We start from the raw sequence: 19,913 nt of genomic DNA on the forward strand, positions 1-19,913 counted from the left end.
CAATCTTTGTACACCAAATGGCGATACCAGTTCGCCATCCGACCAAGCGCCGAAACAGAGACAAATCCAGATTCAGACCAAGTTGTCTACGAATCTTCTCTAAAACGCCCATCTCCCAAATATGTACAGTAAGCCGTGGTATCCATATAAAAATCAATATCAAATCATCAAATGCGTAACAGAAAAGAGTTAGGAAGGCGGTTCCCGGGCCCGCGGTTGTTGATTAGTGAGCTCTTGCAACTGGATAGAAGTCGTCTTGTTCGCGCCATTTGCATCGGCATCAGGATCGGGTTCGAAAGCAAGATGTTGCACATCCTGGGGATCATCAGGTAGTTTTTGTGGTGGTTCTTCATCTACGGCAAATCGCCAGCGACCGTCCGGACTTAAGAACATGCGGAACCCATAACGCCTATCCAACGCGGCAAGATGCTCCCGTCGCTTGGAGTTGGTCCAGGCGTGGGTGGTCTTGAAGTCATTCAGCATCCGACTGTGTGCCAGCCAGGGGACAATGGCGCCAATCGAACGTGGCATTCGTGGGCCGCGGAATCGACCGCGCCGGGTTCCGAATACCAGGAGGACCACTAAGGTATCGAATCCGATGATCATCAGAGCAATTGCTAGTGATGGGATTGATGGAACCATAGCCCAGGTGCTTCGAATGACGATGGGATTGATGGCGGCCACTGGTTTTTGTAGTGGTTCTAAATAGATGTCACGCCAAATAGAGAAATAAGTGCTGTAAACCCATTGGTAGACATGTCGAGTCAAATCTATGAGACGAGCAGGTTCAAGGGAGTCGAAATCGGGATCTTCACGTTGATAAAGACGTGCAACTAGGAATCCGGCCCAGTCATATGAAGATATATTGTATGTCCCATTGATGGTCGTGGTATTACCAACGTAGCTGTCAGGAATGGCGGCGAAGACCTTATTGAATTGCCCGAGGCTCACAGTGGCGTTGTCATACATGGTCCCTTCTGTGATGGAGGTATTTGCAACGGGTATGTGTGTGTGAATCTGTCCATGTTCATCAAATTTGATGGAGTAGTCTTGCATCCGCACTCGAGGCTCGCAATGCAAAGCGATGGTATTATAATCGGTAATATCGCTATTGGCTAAGTAATCCCAACGCCCCACGACTAGGACAGTGGATGTCTGGCAGACAGTGCCGCCATTCGCATCATCTGGTGAGAGAAAATGGATGGAGAGGGCGATACCTTCGTCCTTATTCTGTGATGGCATGGGGGCCGTGCATTCAACAGAAGAGTTGTGGAACATTGAATACTGCCAATAGTCAAGGCCTGTAGTTTTGTTGTGGAATAGACCTTCCTCCGGGGAAAGAGCTTGGCATTCCATTGCTGCCCCGATACCAAGGGTCTCCGCACCGTACATCACTTCAGGATCACGGTGATTGATGTGAACGGGAACGAAAGACTGATTAGAGCTAGTCCAAGATAGCATAGGAACACCACTCATAATGCTGGTCTGTATCAAGTCATACTCTGTGAACTCAGCTGAGAAGTCGCTTCTTAAGAACGTTGACTGGCTATAGTTCATAGTCAAGTCAGTGGTTGTGAGGTTGGACGTCGTCATTTCTTGGGTGAATAGACCACCAGCGACGACCGTCAGAACCATATTGACGACGCATGCTAAAGATACCAGGCTCAACAAAATATTCCTGTTGCGGACGCATTTGAAAAAGATTGCGAAAGGGCTCTGAGACGCATAGTTTGTAGCAAGCGAAGCCCGGGCGGTTGCCATTCCTCGCTGAAGGTGAACCCATGGCTCCAGGACGCTTATATTGCGGTGAATAGATGTGCACAAGGAGCCGACGGAAGAAGCCACAACCGAGGGAAGAATAGACAGAACAACCTGGAAAGAGCTAGAGTCGGATTGTGTCAAATGGCGAAATTTACCATCTCGCGCCAATGAACCGATTACAAGGCCCATCAATATAATGACAGCGGCCAAAAGGCCGAATTCAATGATGAAGAACGGGACCACAAGGAAGTGAGGCATTCGATCAACAAGGACTCGTGTATCGTCCCCAATCTGCACTGGAGACCCATCTTCGGCGAGAATCTCGAGTCGGTTTCCTGATGGAGTAGGTCGCCAATAGCAACGGGCTTTTCGGAAAATGAGGTTCAGTTGTCGAGTAGAAAATTGGTGAAAATCGTTGCTGGGGTCAGCCAGGATGTTGTTCGGGTGGAGAACGTCGGCAGCGATGCTACACATAGCGGCTATTGACCCGGGATCACTTTGAAGGAACGTCTGGCGCGACCGATATAAAAACAAAAGATATATCGAGGTCAAAGCTGCCAACCCGAGAATAAGCTCAGACCAGAGGGCGGCAAAATTCACAATCGCAATGGCAACTTTGTTTGTCGAGCTGGTTGCAAAGATGGTGGTTGGTTTGCGATCTGGGTCGAAGAGACGGCCTAGGGTTAAGACGAACGTTTGCTTGACATCACGCCGAATCCGAGCCTTGAATTCTGCTTGGGTCATGATGGCGGCAGTATCCAACATGAGCAATGATTCAAGATCGCCCATTTCCTCACTGATCACAGGTAGCTCCGTTACTGTTTGAGCCCCAGTGGTCTCGTTTTCACGGATAAACAACATGTCACTGGTATAAGGAGCGTGCTCAGAAAGCAGAGCCTGGAAGTGAGCGATATTGAACTCTGCTTCAGTAACCGTACGAGTCGTGGCTGGGTGAATATGGATGGACGTGATTGAACTGTTCGAGTGCATCTGCACCCTCGCTTCAGCTTTGTGGTAGGAAATATCGCAGGCGAACGCAACACCGGACGCAGCGTATTCAGGCTCGGATGAGGTAGCGCCAGTGGCATTCACAGAGATCAGCATGCCGTACAGATCGTGTGGGTCGCAGCCAGTAGTGGTGAAAGCGTGAGTGTGATTGGGATACTCCGCCGCTGCTGATTGATCGATAACGGGCTCCCAGTAACGAACCTGGAGGTAATCCGTGCCCGAGAAGAAGATACTAGAGTAGTGAAAATCCAACCTGCACGTAGAGGAGCTATTGTAATCGTCTTGCGAGTCGGTACCTGTAGCGTTCCATGAGATCGTAGGAAAGCCGGAGCTAGAGACGGTTTCGTTGATAGTGACCGACGAAAGAGATTCATCCACGGGCACATCAATACAGGTCAGGTCAGACCAGTACAGCATTTGATCCAATGTCCACATTGTGTCTTTTTCGCTGGAATCGGCAGGAATCTCCACCGGCGCAATCGCATAATTCGCTGATCGCGTGCGGGGTACCTTCTTATCAGACGAGAGCACCGAATCCATCGAGTGATTAGCCTGGGTCGACATCCAGCTCGCCTGGCTCTCCAGATCGACCAAATGGGGCCAACTTTTCATTTCCGCACGCTGAATCACGTCCACACCACGAAGCTCAAACATCGTACTTGTCAAGGCTGGAAGGACCATCCGAATTGAAAGTGTGACTAATGAAACCCATAGAACAACCCAATGATGGCGGCGCGCGGCGTTTATCGGGGTAAGGATTGTCTGGCCGAAGTTATAGTTGATGAATAGAACAGACGCCGGGGCGCCCCCGGGTTGCGATAATTGGAAATAAGGTTCCAGTCGAAGCACATCGAAGTCGGTAACAGTCCACACCATGAGTAGCAAGAGGGAGACGATTATGGGCAGATAGTTATACAAAAAGGACTGAACGGAAGTGACATCGTCGGTGTCAGAGAAGAAAACGAGGCCACCCTGACGATTGCTATATTGTCGGATACCTTCTAGGACCATGAACATACTCAGTATGCAGCATGCAAGACCAGCGAGGAACGGCGGGCGTAAGGCTATAGGGCGCCATCCTCGATCGGAGCGACGTGCGGCGGAAGGTCGAAATGGTGCGATGAACGCTACAGAAATATGGATGTCAGCATGCCGCGAATACGTTGCCTGCGGCTGATTGACACCCGGCGGAATTATTATAACGTCGGACTTCACTCACCTGCCCATTGTGCCCAAAAACCCCCGAGGCGCCTGATCGCCATCAACATACATGCTGGACTGGGGCCCGGGAAGGCAAAATGGTGCGGGGAATCGGAGAGCATTGCCAAACAACGATCTCGATTATGCGCAAGCCATGATAGGAATAGGGGTCGACAGAAGCGGGATGGGTGTTCGCTGTCGACAAAATCACGACTTTGCTGTCAACCCGGGGGTGGATGGGCACATGACGTACGGTGTAGAGGATGGGGAAGTCGGAGAGATCTAAAGGGGAGAATTTGCTGGGACGCGCGGTCTCGTGGGGCTTGATTCGCCACTAATAGCGGGTTCCGTTGTCTTGGCTGAGCAACTTGGGCCTTCGATGAAACTTGGCATTCAAAAAAAACTTGTTCATTCATAAATATCGACATCTGATATCAAGGAATCCATAGAATCGAACTTGTTGGGAATTGATGAAGATTCCCACGGTCGCGGATCCCCAGCCATGGATCGTCGGTCCAAATAACTTCAGTTCCTGAATTGAAAACAGAGTTTTATTCCCGGCGGAAAAATCTTGGCATTGATGACATGTTTACTCCTTGCATCAGACACAAAACTGCCAAAATTTTAAACATTACTGTGGAGCATATACACAATCCATGTAGTCATTAGACATACCCTAACATCTAGATACATTGATAGGTTCACGGGCTTCCAAATCCTGTCAGTGTTGGCCACAACGCCACTAAATTAACCGGCTCAGCCCTGCCCCGTTCACCACAAAGCTGCTCTTTACTGAGTGACAGTGGCTTGTCCGTGAACCGCTTCCGACCGAGCTTCCTGCGCTTTAGCAGCCTCCAAATCACCGTGCTCAAGTGCCACAGTGGTGCGAGTCTTCACGCGGGTCTTCCACGCCGGTGTGCCCAAGTATTTAATACCATTAGGATCCTCGAACATGGCTTCAGTTTCTTCAAGTGTCTTACCGGCCGTCTCAGGGAAAGCGAAGAAGACATGGATGAACATAACCGCGTTGAACACTCCGAATAATATGTAGGTCTTCCAGGCGATGTTCGTAAATGCTGATGGGGTGAAAAGACCTAACGCCATGTTGAAGGCCCAGTTGCCCGAGGTGGCCAGTGCAACGCCCTTACCGCGCAGGCGCAAAGGGAAGAGCTCGGGCGGGTATGTCCACGAGGCCGGACCCCAGGTAGGTGCATATGAAGCAACAAACAAGTAGGTACAAGCGACCAGTCCCTTCGAGGCCGCACCACCTACACTCATTGACACCTCCGGACTGCTCCGCTCAGCCATCGGGATAATGGTACCTTGCCCGGCCAAAATTCCTGCGTTCGCGAACATGAATACTGTCATCAAGAATGCACCCACCAGCATGGTTGGGCGGCGTCCCCAGCGATCTTGCCAGAGCAGTGCAGGGAGAGTCATAAATACGTTGATGATATATTCCACGGATGATGAGAGAAGGGCCGAGTTGCCGGTGTACCCAGCCATGGTGAAGACGTAACTAATATAATACACTAGAGGCAGAGCGAAGAAGTCAGCCTATGTACGGAGTGATCTAAAGACGATGCAGAACAAGGGTAGTAAAATTGAACTCACTCATGACGTTCATTCCAGTAAGTTGCGACCAGATCTGTGTGAATAGGGCAATAATCGTCCGGTTAATCATTCGCGGGGTGAAGAGACTCTGGTAGCTAACATGACCGAATTGTCGCTCCTGTTCACACATATCCCGGATGTCCTGCAGCTCAATTGCAACGAAGGGATGATCCCGGTCGCCCTTGCCATGAACCAGAGCAAGAACTTCATGGGCTTCCTCCCATCGGTCCATACGGGCCAACCAGCGAGGAGATTCGGGCAAAAGCATCATGGCGAAAAACAGAACGACGGCGGGGATCATCTGCAGGCCCCAGGGAATGCGCCAGGCTGCAGGGCTATAGTTGGACGAGTCCTGCCCTCCAATAAACGAGCATCCATAGGATATACTTTGCTGAGTCAGTCCATTGCATATCGTAACCCCAATAAGTCTATCAACAAAGGGGAAACATACTAGTACATGATCAGAATACCCCAAGTGATAGCCCACTGCTGCAAGCCGACAAAACGACCACGCTTCGAAGGTGGCGATAACTCTGAGATATAGACAGGGACTTGGGCTGATTCGATACCGACAGCCAAACCGTTGATGACTCGACCCACACACAGCATGGCAATGTCCTGCGAAGCACAAATCAAGACCGAGCCCACAATCCTAGCCGTATACAGTCAGTACCAAGAAACAGAATATAGATATCTGCATCCTACCATATAAGACAACCCAACATAATGGAGTATTTGCGACCAAGACGATCTGACACAATTCCAGAGATCAAAGCGCCTAACCAGGAGCCAGCTGCCATAGAGGCTGTGACACCACCTTGGTTCAAGGAGCTAAGACCACTGCATTCGGCATCGTCATTGAACGGCGGTCCGTTTGGACCCTGGTTAAAGTAACACTTGTAGGCATTTTCCGACAACTGAGCCGACATCGACGAGATGTCAAAGCCAAAGAGGCCGCCACCAACGACGGCGACGGAGGCAATCACATAAATATTCCCAATAACCATGGTGAATCTGGCTAGGTCGACACGGCTTAGAAAATGAGAAACCCTGCGTCAAAAGTGGGCATTGGAGGGTGCTTATATAGGGACTCGTACATGTTGGGGCTTGCGGGTCTAAATGAGGTACCAGGATTAAAGAGGTCTTAGAGACGCGTATAATCAATGGCCTGCGCTTTAGCTGATTAGCTCGACGCGATATCGCATGGAACTCATCTCGGGACCAGACAATGCGACGTACTAGCAAATAGGGGCCGCGATTGGTCGATGGCTAATCCACGTCCTGCAATCTTACGCAACTCGCGACGGTCTCTCCCCATGGGGTTGAATTTGACCCACGTTACAATGAAATACTTATTTATTTCTATTTTCTTACTCGTTGCTGCTGTTGTTTCCCCGCACATCGGATTCTGATCTCGAAATTGCAAGAGAACAAAGAAAATCACACTGTGACATTCTTTCCTCCAGTACAGATATCGTCGATCTATAAAAATGCCGTTCTTCCTGACTTTCGTCAATGGCGCTCCGGCAGAGCATAACAAAGCTTGGCTACGGGCTGTGGCGTTCATTCTGGCCTTCGCTTCGTACAAAAACAGATTGAAGGGCCCGATGCTCGTTAGTCTTAGGTTATTCCACCAATGACAAGTCATCAACTCGTTTGTAATTTCCATCTTTCCTTGTCACCCTTCAAAGCTTCGACGGAAGGGCGCTGGAAGGACGCACCCCCTGGTCTAGCGGCCCGACATCAACCAATCCTCATGGCTGGTGGCGTCTCGGGTATAGCCTGTAAGGGATATTGATCGACAGAACCCATCGGGCATGGTAGGTTACAGCTCGGTGATAAGGCGTCCGAGCCCGAAGCCCACGGATGTGACGTTCATGGAACATGAAAGATCATTAAATGGCGAGAGAGCTGTCCTAGTTATCTGAGGAATTTTTCATATCCTGTGACGGCCACGGCCGCGATATTGATGCGTTAATACCCCAGAACTTGTGTGGAGAACCCCACTCTCCGTCTGAGCTTGGCCTTGTGTGGGCTGGCTTTCGATGTGGGGTCCGTGGCACACGATGCATCCCCTGCAGGTAGGCAAACACACTCTTTCGGTGAGCTAGTCGTCTCTCATTACAGTAGCCGGAATGAAGAACCATCCTTTGAGTACAGATGTAAGAGGCTGAGACGTGGGTGATGAGAAGCTTGGCACATGATGATGCTCGGGACTAATATTTGTAAACCGTGCACACATTTGTTGTCCCGAACAAAATCCGTCGTCCCGCGTTGATGCATGATCGGGTAGCGAAACAGGCCCCGCGGGGAAACTTTCGCTGATATTCCAACTTGCCAATAATATATCAATGGAAACTAGAACAAAGGTAGAAGGGGTAGTTTTTCAAGTGCCATCCTTTTTTGCAGTGGATCAAACGGCGATGGGGTTGAATCAGTCTGTCTTCCAATTTGAAATAATTTCATGACTTTCATTTTCCTGTCTCCTCGATTTTTGCTCGGACATGAATCGCATTTTGGCCGTGCAATTTGTCGGCTCACTCTGCGGGTGAGTCGCTACTCTCGGTGCCGCTTGACCCGCTGGAGCTAGAGTCTGACTCCACCGGCGATCCCCACGAGCTAGCGGGCGATGGACAGAACGTCACGGACGGCGCATGGATTGAGTAGTATGCAGGAACGGGATGGTAACGCGGACTGTACCGGCTCATTTCATTCATTTTCTCCACCTCTTTCTCCCGTTCGGGGCACTCTGTCGCCCACGCAGCATGTGCGCCCCCGCAATTGGCGCACTTGAATTCATTCAGCGTACTGCAAGCTTTCTGCGAGCAGCTCCGAGAAAGGTGCTCGCCAGCGCAGTACACGCATGTCGGTTTGGTGTTAGTTCGGCAGGTAGTTGCTATGTGACCCCATTTTTGACATTTGCGACACTGACGTACGCATGTGGCTCGGTCATAGAGTACTGCAGATAGACAATTACCATCCCAAAGGACACCCCGGTCGATAGCGGTGTTGGCGGCGACTGGAGAAGAGAATTCCGCCACAAGCAAGCCCGACTTTTCAACTGGCGAACGGAGCCAATCCAATTTCTTAATTTCCACGTCCTCACCCCAGTCCTGTAAATTAGCAGCCACCAGCTTGGATATAACCGCATCCTGCACCCGTCTCAGTTCGTGTCGGGGGAATTAACCCCTAGAGAACGCACGTCAACGTCGTTGATAATAATACCCCACGTCGGCAGTAGAACCTCAGCTTTCTTGTGTAGGCGACAAGCCCAGTCCCGGTGCGTCCGAAGAATTTCCGCTTCCTTGGCAGACCGGACAGTAAAGCGGAGATCGCCTGATCGCAGCTGGCGGGATGCTAAGATCCTAACGGCCGCTAGCGGTACAGACCCTATAGATATCGCCGTGCGAGCTCGCATATGGTCGACCTTCTTAGTGAGAGAAGCAGGCGTCTCGCGCCGGTACTGAGTGACTGCTGCTTGGTCGTTAAGCCTGACAGTCACCTCGCAGTCCTGGGTGACTTCCAAGGCGGTGACCCCCGCTGAGGAGGCAGAACCGTGAGATGAGAGGTGATGGCAAGGCGCTGGGGCATCTCGGACGATACTGGCAAAGGTGGATGGACCGGCTCGGCTCAATATCTGCCGTTCGGTAGCTTCCCGCACGGCATTTAAGTCCTTGCGCATCTCGAGGGTCTGCTGCCGTAGCTGAGAGAATTCTGCGCGCCAGTCCGCCCCCCTGGGTTCTTCAGAAGGTCCGCGGTGAGCTCCTCAAAGCTTTGAAGGTAGGATAACACTAGATCGGGGACTCGATGGCCCGCCTGGCTGTTCATATGATCAAGCAGCTTGCGTACGTCTTAATTGGCGTTCAGAATTCTGGCGGTGGTGTCTGCGGGTGCATCCCGACCGGAGGCCCCTGAAAGGGCCGGCCAGGCGCTGGCTGGAGCAACCATGGTTGGTACTTGGGAATGGTATGAAAGTGTAGCTCCGGGGGGTAATTGGAAACCTCCAGATTACGTGATGTTACCAACTGGCGTAATTGTGGAGTACTTTCAAGAATTCGATTCCCAAGAGATAGATGTTTTTTTGTTTTTGTTTTTTAAGTCAACTGCATGCTCTTTGTGCGGAGCTTCTTTCATAGCTGAATCACGTACCTGAGTGACCATGACCTCCGTGGATGTAAGCCATCATCGACCAGAAGTATTTTATGATCATCCTCCATACAGAATCTGATAATACCAATGTTGCTCTTTGGTGTCTAGAAATGGTGGTACGTGAGGACTTCATTGAATTCGTATTCGTTGCTGATGCAATGTTCGCAAACACGGATTTGTCGTCGTGTATCTTTGTATCAGTGAGGTTTGCCCTCCCCCGGCAGATTCTGGGTAGCGTTTAAGCCTGGAGGAGGCCAGAGGCGAAAGTTACTAATGATACTATCTAATTGCTGTATGATTGAAGTTTTCTCGTTTTTGCCCATTAACTTCCACCCTGGATCCAGCGGCTCGCCTGGCGTTCGAGGACAAGAGAGTGAGGTTACTGTTAGGTTGCTGTTCATCATCTCTAGATTTTCAGGCCCAGCACTGTAGATGACCCAAGGCACCAGATGACCTCACTGATTGCCACCAATTTGACTATTGAGACATCCGATTCTGTCAGGTCTCTGTAGGGCAGGGCCAGAATGGTATCGTGCTCCCCATAGTACAAGTGTACTTAGTGGGAAAGCATGACCCACCACAAGACTCATACAAACCCCACTTGAATCCAGATTTAGTTAGTACTTTAATGAATCTCACCTGCAAATATGACACGATAGTGGCTGGTAGCAACAAATGAGTCACTGTCATCACGCTAAATTTGTCATGTGAAGAGAACATCATAAGTGGTAGATTTCATTCGATTGCTTCTATGAAACATTCCCCATTGTATTTACCCTTTGCATCCGCTCGTTTTGCAAATGAAAGGCTATTTTTTCTCCTAAAGAGTCGGTCATGACGTCGAACATCAAACACCCATATTCCCAAAGCTACCCCGACGCCGATGGGTATTTCGGCCAGTTTGGCGGTAATCATTATCCGCCCCAGGTTCATCCAGCCCTAGAGGAACTAGCCCAAGCATATCAACAGCTACGTCAATCACCGGAATTTGAACGCGACCTTAACAAAGTGCGAATCGGACTTCAAGGGCGGCCAACACCAGTCCATTACCTGGAGAACATCTCTAAGCAAGTTGGTGGCGCTCAAATTTTCGTCAAACGAGAGGATCTGAACCACACAGGCGCACACAAAATCAATCACTGTGTCGGCTTCGCACTATTAGCCAAGAAACTAGGTAAGACGAAACTGATTGCCGAGACAGGAGCTGGTCAACATGGCGTCGCGCTCGCAACCGCGGCCGCCTATTTCGGTCTCGAATGCGAAGTTCACATGGGCGAGATCGATATCAGCAAACAGAGTTCGAACGTCGGTCGCATGCAGCTACTCGGCGCACGCGTAGTGTCAGCAAGCACTGGCCAATCCACCCTGAAGGAAGCCAGCGATTCTGCATTCAACGCGTATGTAGAGCAGCATGCGCATGCTCTCTATGCGATTGGATCGGCTATCGGGCCACATCCCTTCCCAATGATTGTTCGGGATTTCCAGGCTGTTGTTGGCCAAGAGGCTCGCGAGCAATTTCTTTCTATGACGGATGGCAGTTTGCCTGACCATGTTGTTGCTTGCGTTGCGGGTGGCTCGAATGCGATGGGTATGTATTTGGGCTTCCTTGAGGATGACGGGGTCGTTCTGCACGCTGTGGAACCCATGGGTAAATCTGATGAGCTGGGACAACATGCGGCGACGTTATCCTTTGGCAGACCAGGGACTTTGCATGGTGCTCGATCGATAGTGTTGCAACAAGATGATAACACGCCTGCAAGTGTCTCGTCTGTGGCGTCTGGGCTCGTCTATCCCGGTATCGGCCCGGAGATTGCGATGCTGCATGAAACAGGTCGGATTTCTGTCGCGGGGATTTCAGATAAAGAAGTTATCAGTACATTTTTCCGTATGGCAAAAACGGAGGGAATTATCCCGGCTTTGGAGAGTGCGCATGCGGTAGCGTTTGCGATTCGATTGGCGTCGCAGCGCCCTTCGTCCGAGCGGATACTAGTCAATCTGTCTGGGCGCGGCGACAAAGATGTTGACTATGTGCTTGAGAATTATGGGACAGGTGGATAGTTTTTCTAGAAGTCTCGGAGCTTTGCAGTCGATCGACAATTGCTTGGGGTCTGTCACTGGCGGCATTGGCTAGGCCTGTTTTGAGAATGACTATATCAGCCATCTCTATATGTATCAGAAATTTGAAAGCCAGTTGACACATCTTGTTTTCATTAGAAGATTCTAACGTTTGGATTACATGATTGAGACATAATATTCAGGCGGGCCAATCTCATAATCACCTTGCAAAACTGAAGTGCTCCCACGGTACTCACCGATATACCCACGTGAGGAATTAATGACACTGCAATCCGTTGGCCTCTACCCGCGAACAAAATCCTTCTCTCAAACATTTTTACAAGCAGTGCAATGTTGTAAGGTTCTGACATAGAAAGACAGTATTCGAAAGATCTTCAAAACTTCCAACATGCTGCACTTGTCTGGAAATATGTGACCTCGGCCCAGTGGCGCTTTACCGTTTGAATTTCTAACCCTCAAACCACATTCTACTATCCCGACCGACTCATTCCGTGCCTTGATCTCCGGGTTTTCGGGTTCCCTCAATATTCAATTTGTCATAATGTTTATTGTCACAATCTCCCATTACCGTCGGACACACAACTTTACGCTGACCTCAGAACCTCGGTTGGGCTAGCTGAATGATGCTTCAATGACTACAGATTCTCATGAACATGGTATCTTGCGCATTTTAAGCTATAAAAATGCCCATTACACGAATGCACAATACCTATCAGGTCGAACGGATGTGGATGCAGAAAGTCCCCAGACGCGTGAAAAGACCCGAGGACAACCGAGGCAAAACCCCTCAAGGACATGACAAACATCCACCCCGCACCATTCGTTGTCAACACGCAACCAGTATCCTCTCGAACTCAAGCACCTTAGCCCTGAAGTTTTAAGAATGCAATCGGTGGTTTTCAAAGGTCCTTTGCAAGTTGCTCTGGAGGAGCGCCCACGGCCCCAAATCAAAGATGCTAAAGACGTGATCGTGAAAGTACGGTACACGGCATTATGTGGCAGGTAATTTTAGAGACTCACCGAACTCCAATGCGAAAGGAAAGACAAGACCCGACTGACTTGCCTGCAGTGAATTGCACGTCTTTCGTGGACATCAACCCTCGGGAACGGGATTCATCATGGGCCACGAATTTACAGGCGAGGTTTTTGAAATCGGAAATGAAGTCAAGACCTTCAAAACAGGAGATCGTATTGTATCACCCTTCACAGTCAGTTGTGGAGACTGTTTCTACTGTGATGGCGGATTTTCGTCGCGCTGTGCTCGAGGTCAGCTCTATGGATCCGCAGTTTTAGATGGTGGACAAGCGGAATACGTCCGTGTACCCCTAGCAGACGCCACCTTAGTCCATGCACCCCCGACAATCGACGAAAAAAAGTTGGTCCTGATGGCGGACATTTTCCCCACGGGGTATTTTGCCGCTTCAAACGCCTTCCGCTCGCTTGACTCGGCGACCATCGAAAAGAGCACCGTGCTCCTCTTTGGATGCGGACCGGTGGGCATTTGCGCTCTAGTCAGCGCCCTGGACTTTCGCCCTAAGAATTTGATTGCGATCGACAGTGTGCCATCTCGTCTTGAGCTGGCTGCAAGCCTTGGCGCGGAGGCGTGGAACTACCAACAAGATGAGCAGGGTTTGCGGGAGAGAGTTAAGACTTTGACGGATGGCCGGGGTGCGGATGTTGTAATTGAGGTTGTGGGGCATAGTAGCGCATTGCGGATGGGATTTGAGATGTTGCGCCCGTGGGGAATTTTGTCTAGTGTGGGCGTGCATAATGGCGAGATTCCCTGGACCGGTAATGAAGCTTATGGGAAAAATTTGCGTATTCAGATGGGACGGTGTCCTGTGCGGAGTAAGTTGAAATCCCTAGCTAAATATTCTGGTGACTGACTTTGGTAGGTATTTTTGGTGAGGCCATGGAGCTTTTGGCGAAGAAGCAGGATGTCCTTAAGTGAGTCGCCAATCACCTGGCTTCAAAACTCGACTAACAAAGCACAGTTTTATGTCGGATGATATCCGACCTCTTTCTCAAGCCGTGCAAGCGTAAGAACCCGTTCGAGTCGTTCCTCAGATGTTGAAACAGAAAGGGAAGGCTGACAACTCCGCAGTTTCGATGATTTCAACAACATGCGATGCCAGAAGGTCATCTTTGAGGCAGATAAGTAGTGTTTCATATCGAATTAGCATATTGAATTAGCAGTTAAATCGTCAACAAACCGAGTCAATGGTTCATTAATAGATTGGCACTAATCCTCATCGGGCAACGCCACCTAGTAGCACTAGACCCTGAATGGACCCTGAACCCTGAATCACCGGCGTCCGGGTTTTCAGGGGGAAAATAAATTAAAGCTGCAGAACCCATTCTTTTTACCTCAAGCCTGAATAATTTTCTCCGCCACCTTACCTCCCCCGATACCATGTCATTGAAAACCTGCAGTCTCGTCCTGGCGACCGTGGGCCTTGTTGCCGCACAGAGCAGCGTTGTGTCTCTGTTCATTCCCTTTGCCGACCCGCAACCACTCGCAGCATCAATCTTGGGCGAGGTCCGTACTGATCGGCAATGATCGGCAAACCCCAGCTAATCAATCTACTATATATAGAGCGCCAGCACTACAACATACAGCATCAATTGCCCTCCCGGCACCGATGGCGCAGACTGCGGCATGGGCCCAGGCTTGTACATGACCGTGGGTCCAAAAAACGTTCAGTATAGCATGAGCGAGCCGGATGAGGACTTGTACGACACTGCTTCCAACAGGGCCGGATGATTTTGAGCAGTTTCTAACATCATGAATAGTTACGATAGCATTTCTTGCTCCATGGGCGGCACCACTACTGCTGTTTGCGTGGAAGTGGCCAGCGGCTCGGGAGCCAACTTCCCTGGAACCGAGACTGGTACCTTCGCTCAAAGCGAAATCAGCTACCTGGCTGTGACCGTCACTGCTGGTCCTGCAACTGCGACTTCTGTGTCTACCACGACTGACTCGGCACACACCTCCAGCGCTGACAAGACTGCAAGTTCTGGAACTACCGGGTCCGCTTCTAGCACCTCGGGAGCTGCGTCTACCAGCCAGAGCTCCGCGACTAGCAGTGGTGGTCTTTCTCGGGTGACTGGAAACCCCGTTGTTGCTTTGGGAGGTGCAGCTGCTGCTATGGTTGCGGCTGCATGGTAAGAACTATTTATTTGGTACTTTGGAATACGCAGACATCGTGACATCTTGTACATGACATAATATCATTTATCTCTAGAGGATCTTCCCGAGAGGCACAATTTGAACTTATCGCATTTGAAAGGATTTGTACACGTGTTTCCAATACATTCTTCTTCACAAAAAACCATGCACCAAAGAAATTCAGTCAAATGAGGGTAATCAAAGCAAAAGCAGAATATGTTCATAAAACCAGCACTGATCTTAAGAAATCATCCCAACGTCTCAACGAGTCGTACAGGCAGTGGGTGGACAGTATCCATGACCACAGGCAAAGCTACAAAGACCGGTGTAAGAGTCATCTTCACCAGGCAAGGTGAGCCCTATCTTCCCCGTTGAGGGGGGTGCCGGGACAGGTGCTCCATATTGAGTACAGGTACAAGGGCCCGATGGGCAGTACCCGTATCCACAACAGAAGTTGCAGAGTCCAACGTAGTTGCCAGGTCCTGTGCCTCCTGTACAAACTTTGTCTCCAGCTCCACCTCCGCTTGATCCTCCACCACCTCCAGCGCCACCACTTGGGCAAGAAGTGGCTGTAACGGTTTGGGTGACAGTGTTTGTCACGCTCAGTGTTATAGTTGATACCCCAGATTGGGAAGGCGTGGTTGAGCTTGTTGTGCTTGGCGTGGTAGTTGGTGGGCCCGTAGTTGGTCCCGTAGGTGGTCCTGTAGTTGGTCCCGTAGGTGGTAAGGACGACGAGGATGTGGTACTTGCGACGGGTGGATTAGTCCCTAAAGAAGGGGTTGGGCGACACGTTGTGACATGCAATCCCTGAGTGAAAGCTGCCAGACCATCTGGCTGAAGAGGATCATCAAAGCCGGGTGGGAGAGTTCCAACTATCGTCAAATTCAGATTGTCAGCTCACTCTACTGCGCTGATGAGGTCAGAAAACATATGTGGACAATACTCACCATAAGCGTTGAAGTTATACAGACCACAAACACATCCGTTGATAATGGGCTTGAGACTGGTACCAGACAGAACAGATTGCCCGCTGCGACTCATTGAAAAAGCCTGTACACCAACTTTCATAGGAACGGCATGTGCAGATGCCCCAGCCGGTGCGTCATATTTGTAAACGGTGCCCCCGGAGTTCACCTCGACAGAAGCTGGTGACTTGAGCAATGTGACTACGAAAACAGAATCCTGCATGGATTGCCATCCATCCGGCCGACCAAGGAAATAGTTTCCGCTGCCATTGTTAGCAGGGACCATGCAGGTGTCTGTTGCGTCGCAGTTAACGTCTCGTGGTGCTGGTCTGTACCAGTATACCAGTTTCTCATCCGTAATGTACTTATCTGGTGCCGATGCACCGTCTTTGAAGGCTGCGATGAATGGCTTGGAGATTTCTAACCATCCATCATGGGGCCTGGAGAAGTCAAATGTCAGGCCGGTTGGAGTCGGTTGGAAAGGGTTTCTCTTACATATCATTGACCCATCTGGAAGCGCCATCATCGGTATGAGGTGACTTCAATGGCCCGATATAATGCGATTCACCATAATCATTCCAGGTGATAATCTCGATGAAGCGAGGACCGAGGGCAAGTATATCATTCCACCGATTATACCAGAGCAGATCTGAGGGGAATACCCAATTTTTGCTGTAGGATACCTCTGGTCCAAAATGAGTGGAAAACCAAGGCGAAACAGCTGGCCAGGAATTAGATACGATGCTTATTAGGTATGAGCAGGATGTGGGGATTCTCAGAACTCACGGGCGACATAAGCCTTTCCTTTCAGAGCATCGACGTAGACCTTATCCCCATCTGCAACGGATACGTTGGCCCCAGCCGTAGGTGCTTTGTTGTTCCCGTTGTTTGGCCAAGCCATCCAATTGAGCAGCCCATCAACGGGAGAAATATTAGTCCCGGTAGCTGGATGGAAGTTCGGTGCGAAGAAAATTGGTTTCCCAACCGCTGCTCGTAGCGCTGCTACATCTAAGCCATCTCCGGAGAATGAGGATACGAATATCTTGCCGTCGACCATCAACTGGGCTGGTTTGCTTCCATATTGGGCGATCTTCTGGCCGATCGCTGATGCTTGTCCGACATTCCACCAGTTGAAATCGAAGGACAGGAAGACTTTCATGTTGTTGGTTGCTGCTGATTGATAGGCGAATTCTAATTGCTGGTCCGTGTATGGGTCAACGCCAATGTTCAATGCGAATGCATCGATTCCAAGGGACTTTGCTCGTTGCATGTCATCATCGTAGGCCGAAGCACTACTTCTGTCACTGGTAATTCCAATCTATGATATTGTGAGCAAATTTAATCCCCAGGTGATCACTTCCAAAATTTATATGGGCTTAATATACCATGAAATGAGCAAAGACCAGATGATTGCCATCCTGTTTTGCGCCTTTGGCATCAACATTCCTAGCTGAAATAGGGATTGATTTCGCCCATATTCCTATCACTGAGAGAAAAACGACTAAAAGAGTTCGTAGAGCCATTTTCGTTGGCAGTTCTGGGTGAGAGAGTATTGAGACAAGCCTATAATGCCATTGAGAGCTTAGGTTGAAGATATTTATACGTCTTCATACCTACTACAAGGAAATGAATGAATCAGTCGGACCAACGGGGCTGACACTCATGACGCAAATGCCTCGGAGGATGAGTTTCGCATATGGCAGCTGATGAGAAAAGTGTAACTCTATGCTCCATTATTTTGGATTCAAAGACCGTCGCATATGCAAGTTTCGTAATTTGAAAAATAAGATGACATATTAAATCATGGGGGTAATGTCAAAGGACGTTTATATATGTTTTGGCCTACAGCGAGATAGTAAACCACTCTTATCATGACTTAGATTTGAATTTGAAACAAAAGGCACATAGTAACCATACATCCTACATTTGCCAGGGTAGTCAATGTACAAGAATTCTCTGCTAGAAGGCATTCGTCTGGAAAGCAATTCCTATGTATCAACATATTCCATAAAGCCGTTTAAGTTGTGGCGCGTTACACACAGACCGTTAATTTCTACGAAAGCCGGGGTGGTCATATTTACACGCTACATCGCCACCTACTACCCTTCATTCTCGGAGTAAAGGAGATATGAATATGCTGGTACTGTATATGCCATAGGAAGTAAGCATACACATGGAGAGAAAACGGAGGATTTACACGTGCTGTCGGGCGTTAGTAACGAGTAATAACTACGGACTGGAAATACTATCTGTCACCCGGGGATGGTAACATTCCGAATGTAACCCACTCGTGCATGATCGAATCTAAGGAGCAAACCTTATACTTAAAGAAGCATTTACATTACTCGGCACTTTCTTCTTCGGGATATGGGTTTCAAGGTTCTTCGTGTATTATGACCGATGAGCAAGTTCCATATGTAACATGAACGAAGAACGAAGACAAGAAACAGAACGATTGGCTAATTGTACATGAGGTTCGTGGCGCATGATGATACATAACTGGGAGATTACAATGAGGAAAGAGGCATTTGGCCCAATCCAGCATTACATTCTCCTTGTTTATCTGGCCGGTGTAACTCTACAAATGGCCTTTAATTTGTATTAGCCTTTGAACATCACGTGTAGGGATTGGGAAGACTTACGGCCCAAAGGCTTTGCTCGCTTGGAAATAGACTTGGCCTGATCGTGCTTGATTCTTGCAAGTCGAGCACTATTTAGGGCCTCCGTGTCAGCGACAATAAAAATTCTGTCGGAACCCATTTCACTTACTCTTCAGCAGCTTCACGTTCAAGGTGTTTAACATGATCCCGAGCCTCTTTTACCGCTCTTCGGGATGCCACGAGCGCCCTATCCGCCTCTTGCTCTGCAGTCTCCGCACGAGCAACCTGTTCTCGAGCCGCCATGATCGAAGGATCTTCAGGTGTGCGATGCAGAAGGCTGCGTCGGCGAGTGTTTCCTGTTGAGGATTTGGAGGAAAAGGACGTGTGGGATGAATCGTCTCCATATCTCTTGTGTCCAATAGAGGAGCGAGTCGACATTGAGGAACGAGGACTGGATGAAGATGCACTAGCAGAGGAATCGCGACCGAATATAGCCATGATGGATAGATGATATTTTTGAAGTGCGAGATTTGTCAATGTTTTTCGAGTCAAAGTAGTAGAACGGTTGAAAATATATAGATCTTAGCAACGTTGTGGGTCGAGTGGAGTATTTTGAATGAGCTTGTAGTGCTTAGAACGTTCAGGGACAACATCGAGTCTATTTTAAATTAAACAACTGGGCATACAGTTCAATCATTGAGGGGGAATCTGACGTCAAGGCGTTTATTAAGAAAAGAAGGATCAACATATCCCTTACCTTTCGTCGTCAGAATGTGACGTCAGGCTAAAGCATAAACAAATTAAGCCTGTCAACGAAGACTAGCGCGCGTACATGAAGCCCCTCTAGTCCCTAATTCCCCACATGCGTTCCCATTGCCAACGTTGCGGTGTAGAGATGTATCCATGTTTTGAAAATAGGAATGTCGGGCAAGACGATGAAAAGTGATATTTCAGCACGGCCACGAGAATCAACAAGGGCGTGATGTGTTTTCCAAATTGCGTCACGCCGAAAAATCCGTGCATCTCACAACTAAGCCTCCCCTGAATTAAATGCCCGGGAACATAAGAATCCGCCCGATCGGCGAAAACTAACACGTAGGCGATGATGGAATGTTATTGCTTAATGACTCGTGGTTTACAGGGGCGAATCATTATATGCAAATGCGTCATTTCGACGGTCGGCTAGAAGCAAGATTTGATTTGACCACGTCTAACGCCACTCTTTCTCTGACGTCGGCCGTCTTATCGGCAACGCGATTGAATGAGATGGACGAGATAAATCAGAGGTCCGAGGCTTTGGCATTTGTCCCAAGGCGGTATGGTGGCCGATAGACGCCACCAAAAGTCCCTATGATGCCACAAGGCCTAAAT

General features: G+C 49.4%; 8 protein-coding genes across 8 annotated transcripts; 3 read left to right on the forward strand and 5 right to left on the reverse strand.

The window, feature by feature from the left end:
• Positions 1 to 189: 189 nt before the first annotated feature.
• On the reverse strand, positions 190 to 4,091 carry N7484_011007 (DUF3433 domain-containing protein; the record flags this gene model as incomplete). The annotated part of the gene is made up of 2 exons (XM_057121394.1): positions 190 to 3,896; positions 4,040 to 4,091. The coding sequence occupies 2 exons, from the start codon at positions 4,089 to 4,091 to the stop codon at positions 190 to 192; spliced, it is 3,759 nt and encodes a 1,252-aa protein (XP_056967148.1).
• Positions 4,092 to 4,758: 667 nt separating this feature from the next.
• Positions 4,759 to 6,590, reverse strand: N7484_011008 (sugar porter family MFS transporter; the record flags this gene model as incomplete). The annotated part of the gene is made up of 4 exons (XM_057121395.1): positions 4,759 to 5,501; positions 5,584 to 5,969; positions 6,035 to 6,235; positions 6,289 to 6,590. 4 exons carry the CDS (start codon positions 6,588 to 6,590, stop codon positions 4,759 to 4,761), a joined length of 1,632 nt encoding a protein of 543 aa, XP_056967149.1.
• Positions 6,591 to 8,120: 1,530 nt separating this feature from the next.
• Positions 8,121 to 9,538, reverse strand: N7484_011009 (uncharacterized protein; the record flags this gene model as incomplete). Its single annotated transcript, XM_057121396.1, has 3 exons — positions 8,121 to 8,735; positions 8,786 to 9,348; positions 9,433 to 9,538. Coding segments are annotated over 3 exons (1,284 nt in total), but the record flags the coding sequence as incomplete, so codon positions are not given.
• Positions 9,539 to 10,566: 1,028 nt separating this feature from the next.
• Positions 10,567 to 11,790, forward strand: N7484_011010 (tryptophan synthase subunit beta; the record flags this gene model as incomplete). The annotated part of the gene is made up of 1 exon (XM_057121397.1): positions 10,567 to 11,790. One exon carries the CDS (start codon positions 10,567 to 10,569, stop codon positions 11,788 to 11,790), a length of 1,224 nt encoding a protein of 407 aa, XP_056967151.1.
• Positions 11,791 to 12,691: 901 nt separating this feature from the next.
• N7484_011011 (alcohol dehydrogenase family protein) lies at positions 12,692 to 13,970 on the forward strand (the record flags this gene model as incomplete). The annotated part of the gene is made up of 5 exons (XM_057121398.1): positions 12,692 to 12,810; positions 12,878 to 13,656; positions 13,704 to 13,755; positions 13,803 to 13,847; positions 13,913 to 13,970. 5 exons carry the CDS (start codon positions 12,692 to 12,694, stop codon positions 13,968 to 13,970), a joined length of 1,053 nt encoding a protein of 350 aa, XP_056967152.1.
• Positions 13,971 to 14,221: 251 nt separating this feature from the next.
• On the forward strand, positions 14,222 to 14,977 carry N7484_011012 (putative GPI anchored protein; the record flags this gene model as incomplete). The annotated part of the gene is made up of 3 exons (XM_057121399.1): positions 14,222 to 14,347; positions 14,405 to 14,541; positions 14,602 to 14,977. The coding sequence occupies 3 exons, from the start codon at positions 14,222 to 14,224 to the stop codon at positions 14,975 to 14,977; spliced, it is 639 nt and encodes a 212-aa protein (XP_056967153.1).
• Positions 14,978 to 15,238: 261 nt separating this feature from the next.
• On the reverse strand, positions 15,239 to 17,465 carry N7484_011013 (glycoside hydrolase family 71 protein; the record flags this gene model as incomplete). The annotated part of the gene is made up of 5 exons (XM_057121400.1): positions 15,239 to 15,849; positions 15,925 to 16,382; positions 16,438 to 16,663; positions 16,729 to 17,260; positions 17,328 to 17,465. The coding sequence occupies 5 exons, from the start codon at positions 17,463 to 17,465 to the stop codon at positions 15,239 to 15,241; spliced, it is 1,965 nt and encodes a 654-aa protein (XP_056967154.1).
• A 1,055-nt stretch (positions 17,466 to 18,520) lies between these two features.
• N7484_011014 (uncharacterized protein) lies at positions 18,521 to 19,040 on the reverse strand (the record flags this gene model as incomplete). Its single annotated transcript, XM_057121401.1, has 3 exons — positions 18,521 to 18,531; positions 18,585 to 18,688; positions 18,712 to 19,040. The coding sequence occupies 3 exons, from the start codon at positions 19,038 to 19,040 to the stop codon at positions 18,521 to 18,523; spliced, it is 444 nt and encodes a 147-aa protein (XP_056967155.1).
• Between the last annotated feature and the right edge of the window lie 873 nt (positions 19,041 to 19,913).

This window comes from Penicillium longicatenatum (genome assembly GCF_028827895.1).
Source record: "Penicillium longicatenatum strain IBT 33135 chromosome Unknown contig_7_segment0_segment0, whole genome shotgun sequence".
In the NCBI taxonomy this organism is placed as follows: domain Eukaryota; kingdom Fungi; phylum Ascomycota; class Eurotiomycetes; order Eurotiales; family Aspergillaceae; genus Penicillium; species Penicillium longicatenatum.